The following is a 16,646-nucleotide window of genomic DNA, read 5'->3' as shown; positions in this document are numbered from 1 at the left end:
GCATCGAGTTCTACGTTGATGATGCTTTGACTTTACGCGCTGTTACGTTTTGCGATGATTTTAAGACTGTACTAAATGAATTTTGCTTTTGATTTTTACCTTGACCTGATATGTTATTTCATATTTTTGTGACCTTGGCGGCATGCGAACTCTTCTGTTAGATACTTAATCTCCCCTTGGTAGTTTCCATGGCCTGTACTTTAACTTAGCAATAGAATCCACCGATTATGACGGACTCATCGTGCTCATACATACTTATTTATAGATCTCCTGGTAAGTCTATTTAATATCTGTATACTAATATCCATGATCACAATACAAGAGTATAAGCACCACCCATCCATTTAATGCAACGCAGGTTCTATCCGAGACAATTTCTACATTTCCAGAACCATGCACATAACTGAAAAACAAACAGAATGAGACCAGCGTCATAGCCGAGCGGGGCAAAAAGAATCAGTCACTAAGATACAGTAAATACCCAGTGGTTAGTTAGAAGTTGGTTAGTTAATAATCCCCCTTCCAGCTAATCTCCAGCTGGATCGGATGATCTGCTTCGGATGCGAATACTTCGCTCTTCACGGGTCCTTTGGGTGTCTTGTCTGCGAAGAATGTTGTGTTTCCGCCGTATGAGAGTTTTGCGTCTTGGGCCTGAGATTGGGTGTTAGTATGTTATATGTTAGTGGATTTTAGGGTTGGGGGTTGTATATTTTCGTTTCTCTCTCTCTCTCTCTCTCTCTCTCTCTCTCTCTCTCTCTCTCTCTCTATGTATTTATGGGTATATGGAGAGAGAAAGACAGGGAGTAGGATGCAAGGTAAGGTAAGAAGGTAAAGTGGGCGCTACTTACACTGAACTCAGTCGCCGATGTCACGTGGGGACCACAGCTGAAGACATCGTCTTCGAATGCGCACGCCCCTTTGCTAGATTGTAATGTGAACGATTTGTTTTCGTCTATACGGTTGTAAGTCGGTTAGTGAAACGGGTGCATATGTATATTGGGAAACCGGGTATGAATGGGTTTGTGTCAAAGGGAAGAAAGAGGTGGAAGAAGAGAAAGGAAGAGCAAGAAGAGGGTTAGAAAGAGGAGGGATCAACAAACCAGAGGTCTTCTTAACTCTGAACGTCGCGCAGGTCCCAGACGTGAACCACGTCCCGCGACTGATTATACAGCCTCTCCGTTGCCCGGGCGTCGAGACGACCAGGTTGCCGCGTCCTGTGAAGGGCGTGCTAGGGGCCGTGGGTTCGGACGGACCTTTGGTTGGGGTTCCCTTGCGGGGTGTTTTGGGCTGGTAGCGGATGCCGCTGGCTGGGCAGTTGGATTTCTGGCCGTCTGGGGTCACGTAAATCGGGTTAGATTTTAGTTCTCGTAACCAGGTGGGATGGGTCTGACATTTTCTATCATGCTGGGAGTGGAAAGTAAAGAGAAAGGGAGCATACCCGGCTCAGAAGGCACGAATTTGCCCATTTGCAAGGACCCGGCGATGTTGAAGTAATACCAGGCTTCGTTTAGGGCGTTGTGTCGACACCGGATGGACACTTCGGCTCCGTGCGCTTTGGTCAGAGCATCTTGGATTTCATGCCGGGTGTATGTCTTCTCGTACGACGGGTAGATTCCGGCGTCGGCAAGGGTCTGTCCTGGTTAGATATACATATGTTTCTAGTGTCTGGAGCGTTGGGAGCAAGAAGCAAGACGAAAAGAAAGTAGTGAGACGCGAACCTTGTACGTTGGAAGATCGTTAAAAACCTCGACGGTTTTATCAAAGTAATCAACCACCTCTTGCTGCGGGTAGTAGTCGCTATCGTAGCAGTGGGGTTCCAGCGTGCTAATGCAAGTGCCGTGTTTGTTCCACTCATGCTCCCAGAGATTCGCGTCGTCGCCGTGCCAGTCTTTCCAAAGGCGTCGCATGTCATCCAGCAGGTCGCCTCGGCCGGAGTCGACGAGGATTAAGGAGATGTTGCTGTATCTCCGACCATTGTCACAGTATTGCTCGAATCCGCCGTCACAGTAGTCCGGCCTAGAGGAGGAAGAGCCGAGGGTCAGTGTCTCCGAACACACACATATATATACTAGAGATTCCATAGCCTTCCAGCACAACGGTGTGTACAAAAGCTCACCAGAGTCCATGAATGGTCCACGAATCCTCCGGTCCGATTGCTGGGTCGGCATCCCAGAATTGACTCTGGAGGAATTGTCCACTCGGGTAGTTGAAGCAGCAAGTGTCTTGGCCGTGATATTTGGTTTGACAGCTCAGCTCCGGCTGCGAGCAATGCTGGAAAATGTTCTGTGAGGTGTCAATGTCCGACCCGGAGAGCGAGGATATGCTCAATGAGCCTGTCAAGGCCTTCAGGACCTGCTGGGGTCCTGGGAGTGATTGGAGTAGGCGATGCCTTATCGAGGATGCGGTGGAGTCATTGATATCACCGATAGGGAGGACCATGGCGTTGTTGCAATGGCGCCTTGGTCGGGAGGAATGAATTATTTATTTGAAACCAGGAGAATCAGGGTCGATGTAGGAATTCAGGAACGAGCAACGAAACTACAGCTATCGGTCCCTCTAAGTTTAAGAAGGTCAGCTCCAAGTGAGGCGACGCCCCATGACGCAGCACGTGAAGCAATGATAGGCGGATGACTCAGCCGGAGCCGTCACATGCAGACGGTCAGCTGATAAGATACGTGACCAGCTCCTTTCCCGATTTGGACAGACAACTAAAAGGGTATCATATTGAGGAGAGACGCGATGTGCTGTACAGATAATTCTAGGCCACTCATTCCGCAGTCTCTCCCTCGCCCTGCAGCTCCTTCTCATGGACCCGTTCCTTCCACAGCCTCAACACCTCGAAACCTACCTCCACGGCAATGAGCAGGATGATGATCCACTCAAGTCGGAGGCCATGCGTCTCGCTCAGTCTCTCACGCAAAACACTGGCGATCTCCTGCGCATAGTCCATCTTCTCGTTCAAAAGCTTGATGCGGATTCCCACATCCAAGGCCCTTCCTACCTGCTCGTAGTATCCCTCTAATCCGAGCTCATGTCGGCTGTCCCAGAAGATATCGGGTAGGGAGTCTGTAAGTTCCGAGTACAGATTCAGCTGTGCACGAACGCTCAGCAGCTGGCCCGTCTTGCGAAGAATGAAATCCCTTGTAAAGGGAAGACGGGAGCCTTGAGACAGCATCGTTGGGATAGGTCTGGTGGACTCGAAGTAGTTCGATAGCAATGCCTCCAAGACCGCCAGCTTTGTACTCCGAGCGAGTCCCGAGGAGAATGCAACCTTGCTGAGGACCGTTTCTACGGATTGTCGATTCCCCGGCTGCTGCGGCTCGGCTTCATTCGTACTGGGCTTGGTCCCGAGAATGATGGTGTCACCCTTAATGCTACTGAGTTCCCGAGATGGGTCCTCAACGAATTCGAGATCCTCCGTTTCCAGATCGTCGACATGAGCCCCCTCGGCCGCTGGAAGTAAAGTCCTCGTTGCCAAGAAGGATGTGAACCCTTCGGGAAGCCCCCATGCCACGACCGTACCAGACGGGAAAACAAAGATATCACCGATTTCATCCGGGGGGAGGTCGGCCGCACTCGGATTGCTCACACGTCGAATAGAGTCTAGGGGAACCTGAATATGAATGACTTGGGGGTATAGGCCGGTTTCGAACGGATCTGGCTCGTAGCCTCTGTCTTGCAGAATAGTTCTGACTTTCCGCATGTCAAACTGTTCTGATACGGCGTAGGCTGTTACGGTCTATTGTCGTAGTCATAATGAGAATTCTGTTCATTTAATGTAGATATGTAAGTGTCCGTACCTTAGTCTGATAAAGCCCCTGTTCTCGGAGCTGGGCCCGGGATACAAAGCCATCCTTCGACCTTTGTGCCTCGACTGCGACCCGTCGCAGGGAGGTCGAAGCGGCCGGTAACCTACTACTTCTCCTCCGTTGCTTCTGTGGTTCCGAGAGCGATTCAGAGCTCACATCCCCGAATTTGGACTGCTTCTGATTTAGGTAGGCATTGGAGGAGAAAAAGTCCTTCCGGCGGGGCAGATTGAATGGTGAGGACGCATGAAGGTACTGACTTCGGGGCTGCTGTACAAGCCTCAACACCGCAGGCTTCTTGCAAGCCGAGCAGACGGACGGTCTTGCGAACATTGACGCCGAAAGAAAGAAAACAGAAGAGGGACGGACGATTGAAGTTCTCCAAAGTTGGCCGGGCGGAGACTGTGAAGGTGCCGCGGCTTAGTCATCGCATTAGGTCACCACCTGCCTTGAAGGTCCGCCGGAACAGCTGCAGCAGCTCGCTGGTAGTTTGGGAGCCCGACTATCCCAACCCAGTCCCAGGCACGGAACAAGGCTCTCGCCATGGACGCGCCTGGCGCGACGGAGGCATCGGAGGATGCCCTTCGGATAAGCCCAACGATGGAGGCATCTGCCGAGCAGATTGTCCATTCACCTACCGCCCATCGCAAACACCGAACCGAGGATAAGAGTGACAAAGAGGACACGAATGACGATGACGACGAAACGGAGGGTGCCGCGACCGAGGAGGAGACCGAAGAGGACGAGGACAATGATGAGGAGGAGGAAGAGCCCCGGCTGAAGTACACATACATGACGAAGCATTTGGGGGCGGTGTATCGCAACGGAGATGCAACGAGCTCCTTTCTCGCCGCGGGTGATAAGATGGTATGCTATGTTTGAGTATTTCTTGGGTATTTGCAGATGCTGAGAATTTCTCTAGATAATTGGAACCCATAATGGCAATACTGTAAGTGGCATCCTCATTGACGTGGGGTGCTTTGTGTAGCTAACATCCCTCCTAGCATGTACTGTCACTCCCCCTGTTTCAGTCGCTGCGTGTGTACCATGCACACTCGGCGAGCGTGACGTCTATCTCGGTGTCACCCTTCCCTCCACCTCTACCGAGCATCAAATCAGACACCCTTACGAGAGTACACGAAGATCTCGGTCACCCGACCAAACCATTGTCCAGCGGCGGCAGTATTCGCGGCCAATCAAGGTCAAGCCATCAATCGGTCATCCCTTCCACACCTTCGAATGCGATCTACATTGCTACGTCTTCGCTGGATGGAAACGTATGCGTTGCGTCTCTTGTAGACCCCAAAGATGTCCTCTTGCGGAACTTCGGCAGGCCCGTTCAAGCGGTGGCACTTTCTCCAGATTACAAAACCGACCGAACATTCTTGTCGGGAGGGCGCGCTGGCGATCTTATACTCACCACAGGTGGCCGAGTGGGTACGAGTACAAATTCGACTACAATGGGGGGAGCTGCAGCCACTGCCACCAGCTGGCTTGGGTCCCTGGGCCTAGGAGGCAGCACAGGAAAGGACAGCATTCTGCATAGCGGAGAGGGTGCGATTAGCACAATAAAGTGGTCTTTGTCAGGGAAATACGTCGTCTGGGTCAATGAGGAAGGGATCAAGATCATGCGATCTAACCTCCATCTGGACTCGGCGGATGCGGAACTTGCCTGGAGGCGTGTCAGTCACATCGATCGCCCCAACCGTACAGGATGGGAGGAGATGGCTAGTGTCTGGAAAGCGCGTGCAGAATGGGTTGATGAACGAGCCTGGGGAAGTGAAGATTCCAAGACGCGGGAAGGATCCCAGGACCATTCCACCCCGGCCCAGGCGATCCCCACCCAAGAAAGGGTTGAAAAGCTGGTGGTAGGATGGGGCGGCACTGTTTGGGTGATTGACGTTTACCCTGATCGGCCAAGCAAATCCAACAAGGATCGAAGAATTGGATCTGTCGAAGTCGCGACGATGTAAGTCTGGCGTACACTCCCAAAATGTAGATCAGTGGCTAATATCATGCTAGATTACGAACCGACTGTGTTATCTCCGGCATATCGCTTTATACACCGACGTTGCTGGTGGTTCTTGCATACATCGAGGCGGAGAAAGACGTTTCGGAAGAAGAGCGGACCAAGCACGGTAGTCTTCGTGGAGGTCGTCGACGTCCAAGAGGCCTGGAGCCTGAGCTTCGCATCATCGATATTCAAAGTAAAGAAGAGCTCAGCGCCGACACCCTTTCGGTTAGCCGTTATGAGACACTCACGTCCTCGGACTACCACCTATGTGCCATACCTCCCTGGAAGACCGGTGTCTCCGTCTCTCAGCGTGGAACACTTGAAGCTCTGGGGACTGGGTTATGGGATGCAACCATGTATCCTGCGCGACTGTTCAGCTCGGGCGCGAGTATTCGCAGTACGACAAGCAGCGGCGACAAAGGCTCCAGTCGGGCGCCAAGCACATTTACCTCGCGGCGGATTTCGGTGGAGGAGCCTGCGTCGAAGGAGGTACAATCGATTGCAGGCAACTCAGGACCGAAGATTTTCATACACAGCCCGTATGACTCGGTAGTTGCACTCAAGCGGGAACTGACCGATCGCCTGGCATGGCTCAAGGCCCACGAAAGATACGAAGAAGCCTGGAACCTCCTCGACGAGCATCCTGAGGCAGCAGGTGCAGGGACCGTCATTCCGCCTATTGACAGCGTACCCGGCACTCCCGTACGGTCGCAAACCAGTTTTGGGGAGTTCTTCGCCGACGACAGATCCTCAATCACGACGACCGGCCGGGCGGTTGGTTCTCCCGCCGAGCAAGAGAAGAGTCTGGTTGGCGAGCTGTGGATAGAGCAGCTTGTTGACGCGAACAATTGGACTGCTGCCGCCGAAGTGTGCGTGAAGGCAATTCATTCCACGCCAAGGTGGGATCACTGGGTCTGGACATTCATCAAACACCACAAGGTCGACGAAATTTCTTCAGTCATTCCGACTGATCTGCGCCCGCCGCTACCTCCAGCTACCTACCAGGCCATTCTTGGTCATTATGTCACTAAAAATCGACAGAGGCTCAGTGAGCTGGTGGATTCGTGGTCCTTTGATTTGTTTGACGTCAACAGCATTGCGACCATAATCGAAGAGGAACTGCAGCCTGGTGTGGTTGCGGCGCAAACAGAGGACTGGCGTATTTTGATGGCGTGTCTTGCCAAATTGTATCTCGCCGGCGGCCACTACGGCGAAGCATTGCGCTGTTATATTCGACTTCAAGATGCCGACACGGCTATGGCTCTTATTAAAGAGCATCGCTTACTGGACGAGCTCACTAACGACATCCCGGCATTTATAATGATCCGTGTGTCTAAAGCGCAGATGAAATCCGCGCCCGTCTCAGAGCTCGACGAAGTGACATCTGAGCCCATCAAGCTCCTCGTCAGCGAAGCGTACACGGGCATTGTACGTCCGGAAATCGTCGTCGATCAACTGAAAGCAACCAATCGCCTATTGTTCTTATACTTCTACCTGCGAGCCCTGTGGCGAGGCGAATCGCTCCCTCACGGGGCCGGTAAGCCCCGACGAGGACATGGTGCTCACATCCGGGACGCTGCCAGCAAGCTCGCGGCGGATGAAGGGAAAGCGCTGGTCGACAACTTCGCAGACACGGCCGCGGAGCTCTTCGCGGACTACGATCGTCCATTACTGATGGAGTTCCTGCAGATCAGCACTTCGTACTCCTTCGACCTGGCCGTCACCGTCTGCGAGACCCGCCACTTCACCCCGGAGCTCATCTATCTCCTCTCCAAGACCGGGCAGACCAAACGTGCCTTGAACCTCATTCTCTCCGATCTTAAAGATGTCTCGCAGGCCATCTCCTTCGCTAAGTCCCAAAACGAGCCGGACCTCTGGGAGGACCTCCTAGACTACTCGATGGACAAGCCACGGTTCATCCACGGCCTGCTCGTCGAAGCCGGAACCTCCATCGACCCCATCAAGCTGGTCCGGCGCATCCCTAGCGGTCTCGAGATCGAAGGTCTCCGCGAGGGACTTTCCCGACTGATTCGCGAACACGACCTACAGGCCAGTATCAGCCAGGGCGCTGCCAAGGTGCTCCAGAGCGAGGTCGCCGTCGGCATGGACACCCTGCGTCGGGGCCAGCGACGCGGCATCAAATTCAACATCATCGAAAACGACAAGACCAAAGATCCGCCCGCCGGTCCCCCTTCGTTCGACCCCGCAGGCAAAGACGAGGTGAAAAGTGACGCCGACACAGAGCGTACTTCTATTCCTTTCGCCTCCGCTGCCTCGTCCTTTACCTCGCAAGTGGGTCGGTGTGCAGGCTGTCAGCAGCCTTTCATTGCTAATGGTAAGTTCCGAATCAGCCCTCCACACAATCTCTCTTCCTTCCCTCATCCAATTCCGTACCATTCCACCTACCCCAACCATAACTCCTAACCCACAACTAAAAATCCAAACTAACATCTTTCTCCTCCACCCACAGAAAAAGAAATCCTCATCGGTTTCGCCTGCGGCCACGTCTTCCACCTATCGCACGTCCACCCCACCTCATCATCACCCACCTCCTCACCAGACAGCCGATCGGCGACACAAACGCCCCGACCGTGGGCGCCGTCTCGAACCCAAACTCAAATGATCGACGAACCGTCACTTTCCGCTGCTGCATCCCGGACCGTCGGGCCGAAGGTCACGACTGCGCGTTTGCTGAGGGATCGGGTCGGAGATGGATGTCGGATTTGTGCCCTGGCGAGGGAGATGGAGAATCTTGGGGAGAGTCATATCGAGGCGTAATGGTAGATAGATTGAGGAGGGGGGTTCAATGGATACGGGGTATTGACCGCAGACGATCGAAACAGAGGAAGGCGTTCTACTTGATCTGAACCTCGTGAGTTTCCGTCGTGTCTTCGTGAGATTCATTGACTTACAAGCTCCGGGTGCAGGTGCATATACGAGAGATACCGGCTTTGACTACCATCTCGACTTTGCGATAAGTCCAGCCTCTGCAGGCGATATTTGTTTGTTTCTTAGGAGATACCCATGGTAGTGTAACATCTACAATGTAAGCAATGTTCAACCTTTTGAGAATTTGATTCGAAGGGGACTCTGGCCCATCATGAAGATGCGAACAACGCCTCAGTATTACAGGAAGCAAAGTGTGTAGTCAGTAGTGCGACCCACTAAGAGTAATAACATAACTGAATCATGTAAACATCTCCGACGTAAGATCATCAAAGCGGTAAATAAAAAAAATAACCAGCCAGACCAGATGTTGCTCAAGTCCGCCATTCAAGATCGCTGGGATGTGGAACAGACAGTCTTTAAACCGCCAGGAACCCAACGAATGTCAAGGCAAGGGCCACCAGCGCACCTTGCATTCCTCCCTGGGCAAATGCATCGTTTGAGAGGGGAGGTGCAGTGGAAGAATGGGAGCTACTGGGTGCCGTGCCAGAGCTAGCCGATCCCGTGGTCTGGGTGCTAGCAGAGTGACTGCCTGGGTGTCCGGCCGAAGTCGCAGGCGAGCTCGATGGAAGAGTAGGGCCGGTGGTCTGAGAGCCCACATGAGTACTCGGGTGCGCACCCGAGGACACAACTGTGCTCGTCGAGATGACAGGGACAGAAATACCGGTGAGGTGCTCGGGAATCGACATAGACGAAGGCTCAGGACGAGCAGTTGCAGTGGTATGGTCACCCTTAGACTCCGGGGGACAGGGGGTAGTCAAGGCAGGCGGATTCACCGAAGTGAGAGTCGCAGTCGGGGCATGTGGAGCGGTAATCAAAGTGGTAGGAACTCCAGTATCCCGAGTGGCACAAACAGTATCGGTGACGGTGACGGTGAGAGATCCTAGACGAAGGTCAGTTATCATGAAGATGATGGTACATTGAGCCAACATATATCCTGGACAAGCTACGTACCGTCACGAGGAAGAAGTCCAGATTCAAGATCTGCGGAGTCAGCACAAAGACAATACAGAGGACAATCAGCAAAGCACTCACAAACAGCACGCTCCAGAACATCTCTGTCATTGTCAAGCTCCTTCATAGAATCTAGGAGACCGATTGCAATCATTAGTATCCGAGTCCATCCCATAAGTCATCAAGATGGAGATACTTACCACCAACGACAGTTCCCACTATCAAGAACCAAATAGCCAGCAGGGCAAGGAACTTGTTCATGGTGAATGCCATTATTTCTGCTCACTTAGAAATTAGAGAGATAAACAGAGAGGGAAAAGTAACAGACTGAGCGTACAAAGACACAGAATCAAAGATCAATCAAGCAATGAAACGCTGGTGATGAAAACCGGATGGGTTGAGATGGATCGAGATAGAACGAGTGTGTGGGTGGATAGAGAGGAGAGAGAAGGAGAAGAGAGGAAGAAAGAAAAGAAAGCGAGTGAAGTAAGTACAAGAGGAAGGAGCAAGTCAGGTGTCACGACGACCAAAATGGGAGGTTCCCTTTGTTTTGGCAGGTGCGACTAGCAACTCCCAATGCGGAAGGCACGACCTGCTGCCACCCGTGCATGTACACCTTAGTACCTAGGCAACTATGGCAGTAGCCATGATAATAGGCGAGTTTACTGGGAACTTCCATATCCTCTCTGACGTCCGTATGACAAACTGCCCAAGTAGCATTTTCACGACAAGCGCACATGTGCGACCAATGGATATAAGAGGGACCACTCGGGGGGGACACTCCAGTGCTTATCGCCTGTCAGTACAGCGCGCATTGATCGTCCTCACTACAATCTCTCTGCAGAAACCGCCGCTTTTTCCACGCAGGATTCTAGAAACACTGGGCAGTGGGGACCAATTACTAGTAAACAAAGCGGGCTGGCTGGCTGGCTGATCGCTATCGGGCGTTCTCCGCAGCTGTCAAGCTAATCTGGGTGGCAAATTCTGGGATCTTGCGCCAGATCGGACGCCGATGCGCCCCAGTCAGATCCTGTTTATTTTTATTTCTTCACGGCAGTCCAGTGGCTTAATACACTCGAACCCTGCCAGGGGGAGGAACCAGCCTTATCCTGATTAAAGTGGATGGCGGTTTAACGTGTGTTTCTGTCCCTGCGCAAGGCCGGTATCTACCTTGGCCATACATGGATATACGGGCATAGATCCAGATCTATATTCCTGGCAGCATGAGCAGCAGCAGAATTAGCATAATCTGATATTTTGAGCCAAATGAAATAGTCCACACTCATCCTGGTCACCTAAGCTCCCCATCTATCATCATACAAACCGCCATTTGAACATAGACAGCCCATAATCCGGACGCCAACCCTCACGAGCCATGACCACCCCCAACGAAGCCCTCCATCCATACCACCCTCCGTCCCAAAACCATACGGACGGTAAAAAGACCGGTACGTAAAGAAAACCCGGCGGGAACGAGGCTAAAATAGTAAGATACCAAGCCATATGGCCAGAGCCACATCGGCACGTCCCGTGTGGGGCAAGCCATCGTTTAGTCTGCTTTTTTTTTTCATGCGCGATGATGTCATTCTAGTTTATCTGTCCCAACGGGCAGTCTAGAACCAAGTTTTGGACGGATTATGATGTCATAAGCATTGTTTCCCCCCCCCCCGGGGCCCGTCTCGGCGCGTATCGCTCGACCATCGTCTTCCACCTACCTACCTACGATAGTTTAGTTCACTCTTCCTTCCACTCTTCCTCCCCGCGGGTCAGGTCCATAGGGGAGAAAAAAACTTTCTCTCGACCTGCCGCGCGAGTCCATCGAAATTTGACACGGAGCAACTACCATCTGCAGATTCTATCGGTGTGTTAACACGTAGTAGCCTAGTTGCCTAGTCGCCTGTTGGCGGCGACCCCGAAACGCTAGCGCGGAGGGGTCGATTAAGCCAGTGGAGGTGGTGCCTAACAGTCTAGCAGTGGCTCGAGTCGAGTCGAGCAAGAGACGGGGAAAAGAACGGAGCAGATTTTTCCAGTACGGAGAAGCCGGGAGACGCGTCTCAGGCCCATTCAAATCACACGTACAGATATTGGGCATAATTGGAAACGCCTGCAGATCTTAGCTACACTTGCCCTACTGTTAGTAAATACTGCGATATACGACCAGATGGGTGGTTGAAGGGCTGAGTGAGACAACGATACCTATATTGATACCGTACCATGACAGGCCGGCAGGTTCACTCGGTACTTGTGTATTGGAAACAGTCCGTCTGGGACAGCGTTCCGAACCGACTGTCTCAGGAAAGATAAACCGGAAACGGTAAATTTGGTTTTTTTTCGGTCCCGGGCCCAGCCAATAGGAAGAGTAGAGAAAAGATGGAATTATGGTCCGGGGGTATTTCGATTTCAGGGTGTCTGGGTGTGGAATTTTTGTAATTACGCCGAGTGAAACCGTACGTATGTACGTACGCCGCCCCATACAAACCTGGCTAGCTCGGCTGCGCTGCTTTGTGTTGACACGGAAACATTCTCCTCTCCACTTACTCCATCCGCGAATGGAAAGGGGCGGGGGGCAGTCTGACCGAGTACCTCCGAAATGCCTTGATCCTTCACTTCGCGTGGAATGCAGCCTCCGTTCATGCGTGTTACACTCAAGAACCTATCCCAAATTTACGTGTAGCGAAAGATCATCCCAAGATTTGTGTGGTAAATTGAATGAACGATTGAATCGATTCTGGAGGTAGGCTCATATATAATCTAAACCTCTTCTGACCCAAAAATACCCTGAACAATAGGTCGCCTGTGGCCAGGAGATTCACATCTATGTCATTCATTCTGGTGCGCAAGACAGGCTGTGAAGAAAGCAGCAGGAGACATTAAATCATAGCAACGACCGCCCTGTACGAGGGGGCAAATCTGTTGCTGGGACAGTGTAACCACGGCACAACACGTGGAAACCGAATCAAGTCAATATTAAATTGATTAGCATTGAACAAGAGATAGCCAGAGATAGAAAGAAATGCAAATCCGAGGAAAATGTAACAGGGTATCTTTTTCGTGTGCATCGTCCCTGAGGAAAGTTCTCGAAAGTACAGAATCGAGATTGAATAACGCGCCCCTGGTCGTGTATTCCCAAACATAAAACAGAGAAAGAATAAATAGAGATAATGAAAAAAAAAAAGATGATCAAGAATAAAAACAATGCGGACATGAATAAACAATATTGGAGGTATTTGTTATGAAACAAGAATGAACGAAACGAAATGAGATGAGAACACGCGACAAAGGGTATCATTGTTAGGAGACACGTTTATAATCCCCGGTCCAACGCCCCGAAAAACATTGATATAAGGCCGAACGCCAAACAGACAAAGGAAAAAAACAAAAAAATTTAATTTCGGGAGACATCGAGGTCGATTGTAGCATACCGACCCGTTTTCTGCGCACCTGGCGCCGGTCGAAAGAAAAATCCCAGAACGCTGTATGCCCTGGGGTATCGAGGCGTGAAAATCAGGATTATCGAAGCAGACGTGAACGTGAGACGTAGAAACAGGCTCCGTGGCGTAAACGGCATTAATATCTCAATTTGACCTCCACACCCGCGTTAGGGGATTCTTCTTGACTGGTGGCTGATGGGGCGTTAAGGGCTGATGTGTCGGAGATCTCGGCAATCATATCCTGACCGTCGGGAAGTTCGCGGACCACATCATCATCTACCATGATTCTCAACCCGTTCTGTTTGACGAGGAGAATGCGGACAATTCGTCGAGGGTCGATATGTTGTTTCATCGAGATCTTTTCCATCAAATCCCGAACCGTCAGTTCTGTGAGGTAGACCGCTCTGTAGTAGTCGTCTTGATGTTTGTCGTTTCGCGGGAAGCGGACATAGAAACATGCGACTAAGATAATTGTTAGCAAAGGTCACTCCCAATTATCGGAATATTGTTGGGAACTTACTGGGCTTGGGTGGAGACTCAGTAGGAGGCCGATATGCGGGATCGATATCTACTGCCTCAATGAAGCCTAAGGACACATTGGAATCCGAAGTGTTGGCTCGTTGTATCTTCACCGGATGCTTCAAGACCGACTTATCGTCGGAACTCTCAGAAGATTCCTGGAAGGCACCCACAGACGAGCGACTCCCCGATTCAAAGGTGAACTGTTGCAGATTGGTCGAGGTAAACGGGGAGTTCAACGAGATGGAGCTGCTAAGAGGAGATAGATTCTGAGAGCTTAACCCGTCTGCGCTGCCGAACTGAGACCCCATCTTCTCTTTCTTGCTAGGACCGCGCGCGTCGGAGAGTTGAACCGGGAACAGATCGGGGTCATCTTGCTCGTCGCCACGCAGTGACAAAATGCTCACGGGCCGCGTTGATGTGAACATTTCCTGCATCAACGCTAGTTTCACATGGAGATCATCTTCCATGGACATCCTATCGGAGCCATCCTGGGAGCCCATTGACCAGGCCCGTCGGTGCTTGGTGATCTTCGAAGGGCGCGCGTCTGACATCGATCCATTGACACGCTTCCGTTTGCCATAGTTGCCAGCACCCATTTCAGCCTGCGCAATCTGTTGCCTAAGCTTCTCTATCGACTTCTTCACGTGGGCAATGTCATTCGAAAGCTTCCGTTCAGCACCATGGTCCCGGAATAGCTTGACTTTGCAGAAACAGACTTCGGATTCTTTGTTCTCTGTCTCTTCTGGGGAAACCAATTCCGTCTTGGTGCAAAGTCGAACTGGAATACCCTTAACACCCTTGGAGTGACTGAAGTCGGTTGACAAAAAATTGAATCGAACAGAAATTGCGCAGTCCGGAGTGCCAGTAGCCGGGTTGGCGGTCCAGGTGACACAGAATCCATCAAAGGACGAGCTCTCAAGTTGAATTTGTCGGTTCTTTTGGTCTTCCAAGCCGCCTTGAATCGGATCCACATACTCCACTGCCTGAAGTTTGCCACCGCGTTGATGGGCTTCGTTAGACCCTCGTCCTTCCTTCCAGAGCTGCCAACAGGAGGCGGGCTTCGATCGCTGCTCCTTGTCCTGGAAAGAAACACGGACGAAGGTTCGGTATTTGACGGGCTGTGCAGTTCGCGGAGGTGGCGTTGTATCGGCAACGGATAACGAGTAGGCCTGTCCCTTGTTGAGATATGAGACGGGAATTTCGTTGAGGTCCTTGACCATGGCGGTCGGTGCCCGTAATGTGGTGTGATAGCGGAACCTGTTGAAAACACACGGTAAGTAATCGAGCTAATCGAGCGAAGAAGGCTCTTGAGGGATAAAAAACACCCACTTCTCGCCAGGGGCCTCAGCGTCCAGCTGTCCCGAGGACGGTACAGTCGGATCGACAAGTTGTGAAGATGCATTCGCCTGCAATTCCATATCATTTAGAGACAGTCCATCCACAGATTCGTCTATGGCATCATAACCTGAATCACGATGGACCAATGCGCCGGGCGCAAAGGTTGCTTGCTGCGCATATGCTTGCGGATTTTGATAATGGGGCATAAATTGCTGGCTGAATGGATCTAGTCCCATGGATGAACCGTCGGCCGAGAGATTCGCGCCACTCACTTGATGCCCAAGTGAGAGTGGGCTCATCAAGTTGATGCCTAGGTTTGGTGTATGTAGGTCGCCCGCCTGGTTGTGAAACACCGTTCCCAATCCACCAGAGTTCGGCGTGTAGTAGCCAGTCTGCTGGCTCATGGAGTTCATAAACGAGAGGGAGGTCGGGTCGACGAACGTTGGTCCGAATCTCATGTCGTGGCCGCCGTGGTAAGTGCCGTCATTTTCTAAACCGACCCTATGATATTTCACAGAAAGATTAGACACTGTTTCGTTTCTCAAAAGTATGAAGTTGCCAGGGAAAGAGTAAATTAGACAGCAAAAAAGCGCAGCCAGCAGGGGAAGGAGAGAAAAAGACAAACCTATTCGGAGTGATGGGCGCCCCAGGGGCCTGGTTGAGGGAAGCCACATTGCGGTGAGATTGTTGTTCTGAGGGGATGATGTCGGGGAAGGTCTTCTGGAATCTTTCGATCAAATCGCCACCGGGTTTCTGGGTGTTTTTTCTGTAGTCACAGTAATCAGCTAACATGGTCGTATGCATGGACCCCGAGGGGCCCGGCGTCACCCGCGCCACTGCCGACTTACCTGTTGTTGAACATTATGAACAGGAAGCTCTGTTAACCCGGGTAGGTCGCGGATTTATCGGTTTGTTTGGATTGCGCGGTTGAACCGCCGAGCGCTGGATTGCGAACACGATACCCAGGGTGTCGCTACTCAAGATAAAGAAACAGGAGTGATTCGGATAATATCGCAGTCGCGCGGTTTGAAAAGTTCAAGATCAGAGCACGATAAGGCGCTTTGAGTATTGTGCGATCGATGGAGATACAGCGGTATTTGGTATACAACAAAAGCGCCCCTTGCTGAAGAATCATAGAAATCACGAACCAAGTCGAACAAGGGAAGAATACTTTAGAACCCGAGACTATATATAGTACATATAAGGCGGGATAGAATTTATGTACTCCATATATGGAATCGAGGCGAAAAAAGAGATAAGTGGGGGAGAATCTCTTAGAGGTCGATGGTGACGAAGGGGAGAGAAAGAGCGAGAGGGGGGAGAGACCGGGAGAGTGACTGGTGATGAATGTTGGGGGAGGTTTTATTTTTTATTTTTTCCCAGGCAGAGAAAACTGGGGCTCTAGGAATCGGACGGTAGCAGAGCCCCCAATAATATTGATACTCGTTCTTAAGGGAACCTCGAGTCGACCGAAGAAAGTGGAAATCCCAAAGGGTTCAGGAAACGATTTGCTGGTCGGAAGATTGTGGAAAGAATGTGATACTTGGGTTATTAATAAAAGCAGCAGAAAGGGGCCACATGGAAATGTGTGGTGACGTGCAATGACCGTTGATGATGACAAAAAATCAAATGGGG

At 51.5% G+C, this 16,646-nt stretch overlaps 5 protein-coding genes across 5 annotated transcripts; 1 reads left to right on the top strand and 4 right to left on the bottom strand.

Annotated features, from left to right (window-relative positions):
• Positions 1-507: 507 nt before the first annotated feature.
• On the bottom strand, positions 508-2,439 carry KD926_007189 (T2 family ribonuclease; the record flags this gene model as incomplete). The annotated part of the gene is made up of 6 exons (XM_053100019.1): positions 508-651; positions 849-952; positions 1,101-1,331; positions 1,439-1,631; positions 1,719-2,016; positions 2,117-2,439. 6 exons carry the CDS (start codon positions 2,437-2,439, stop codon positions 508-510), a joined length of 1,293 nt encoding a protein of 430 aa, XP_052956216.1.
• Positions 2,440-2,767: 328 nt separating this feature from the next.
• On the bottom strand, positions 2,768-4,139 carry KD926_007188 (RMD1 family protein; the record flags this gene model as incomplete). Its single annotated transcript, XM_053100018.1, has 2 exons — positions 2,768-3,739; positions 3,801-4,139. The coding sequence occupies 2 exons, from the start codon at positions 4,137-4,139 to the stop codon at positions 2,768-2,770; spliced, it is 1,311 nt and encodes a 436-aa protein (XP_052956215.1).
• Positions 4,140-4,349: 210 nt separating this feature from the next.
• KD926_007187 (CLH domain-containing protein) lies at positions 4,350-8,598 on the top strand (the record flags this gene model as incomplete). Its single annotated transcript, XM_053100017.1, has 5 exons — positions 4,350-4,673; positions 4,729-4,755; positions 4,811-5,775; positions 5,829-8,155; positions 8,291-8,598. 5 exons carry the CDS (start codon positions 4,350-4,352, stop codon positions 8,596-8,598), a joined length of 3,951 nt encoding a protein of 1,316 aa, XP_052956214.1.
• A 527-nt stretch (positions 8,599-9,125) lies between these two features.
• KD926_007186 (uncharacterized protein) lies at positions 9,126-9,993 on the bottom strand (the record flags this gene model as incomplete). Its single annotated transcript, XM_053100016.1, has 4 exons — positions 9,126-9,649; positions 9,721-9,750; positions 9,802-9,852; positions 9,921-9,993. 4 exons carry the CDS (start codon positions 9,991-9,993, stop codon positions 9,126-9,128), a joined length of 678 nt encoding a protein of 225 aa, XP_052956213.1.
• A 3,294-nt stretch (positions 9,994-13,287) lies between these two features.
• On the bottom strand, positions 13,288-15,873 carry KD926_007185 (grainyhead-like protein; the record flags this gene model as incomplete). Its single annotated transcript, XM_053100015.1, has 5 exons — positions 13,288-13,613; positions 13,672-14,930; positions 15,003-15,512; positions 15,637-15,777; positions 15,860-15,873. 5 exons carry the CDS (start codon positions 15,871-15,873, stop codon positions 13,288-13,290), a joined length of 2,250 nt encoding a protein of 749 aa, XP_052956212.1.
• Positions 15,874-16,646: the final 773 nt, after the last annotated feature.

The sequence above is a fragment of the Aspergillus affinis genome, assembly GCF_023601865.1.
Source record: "Aspergillus affinis strain CMG 70 chromosome Unknown NODE_40_length_256409_cov_85_802654, whole genome shotgun sequence".
NCBI classification, from domain to species: Eukaryota; Fungi; Ascomycota; class Eurotiomycetes; order Eurotiales; family Aspergillaceae; genus Aspergillus; species Aspergillus affinis.
The sequence above is the reverse complement of the archived record's forward strand: the minus strand, read 5'-3'. Positions and strand labels throughout refer to the sequence as shown.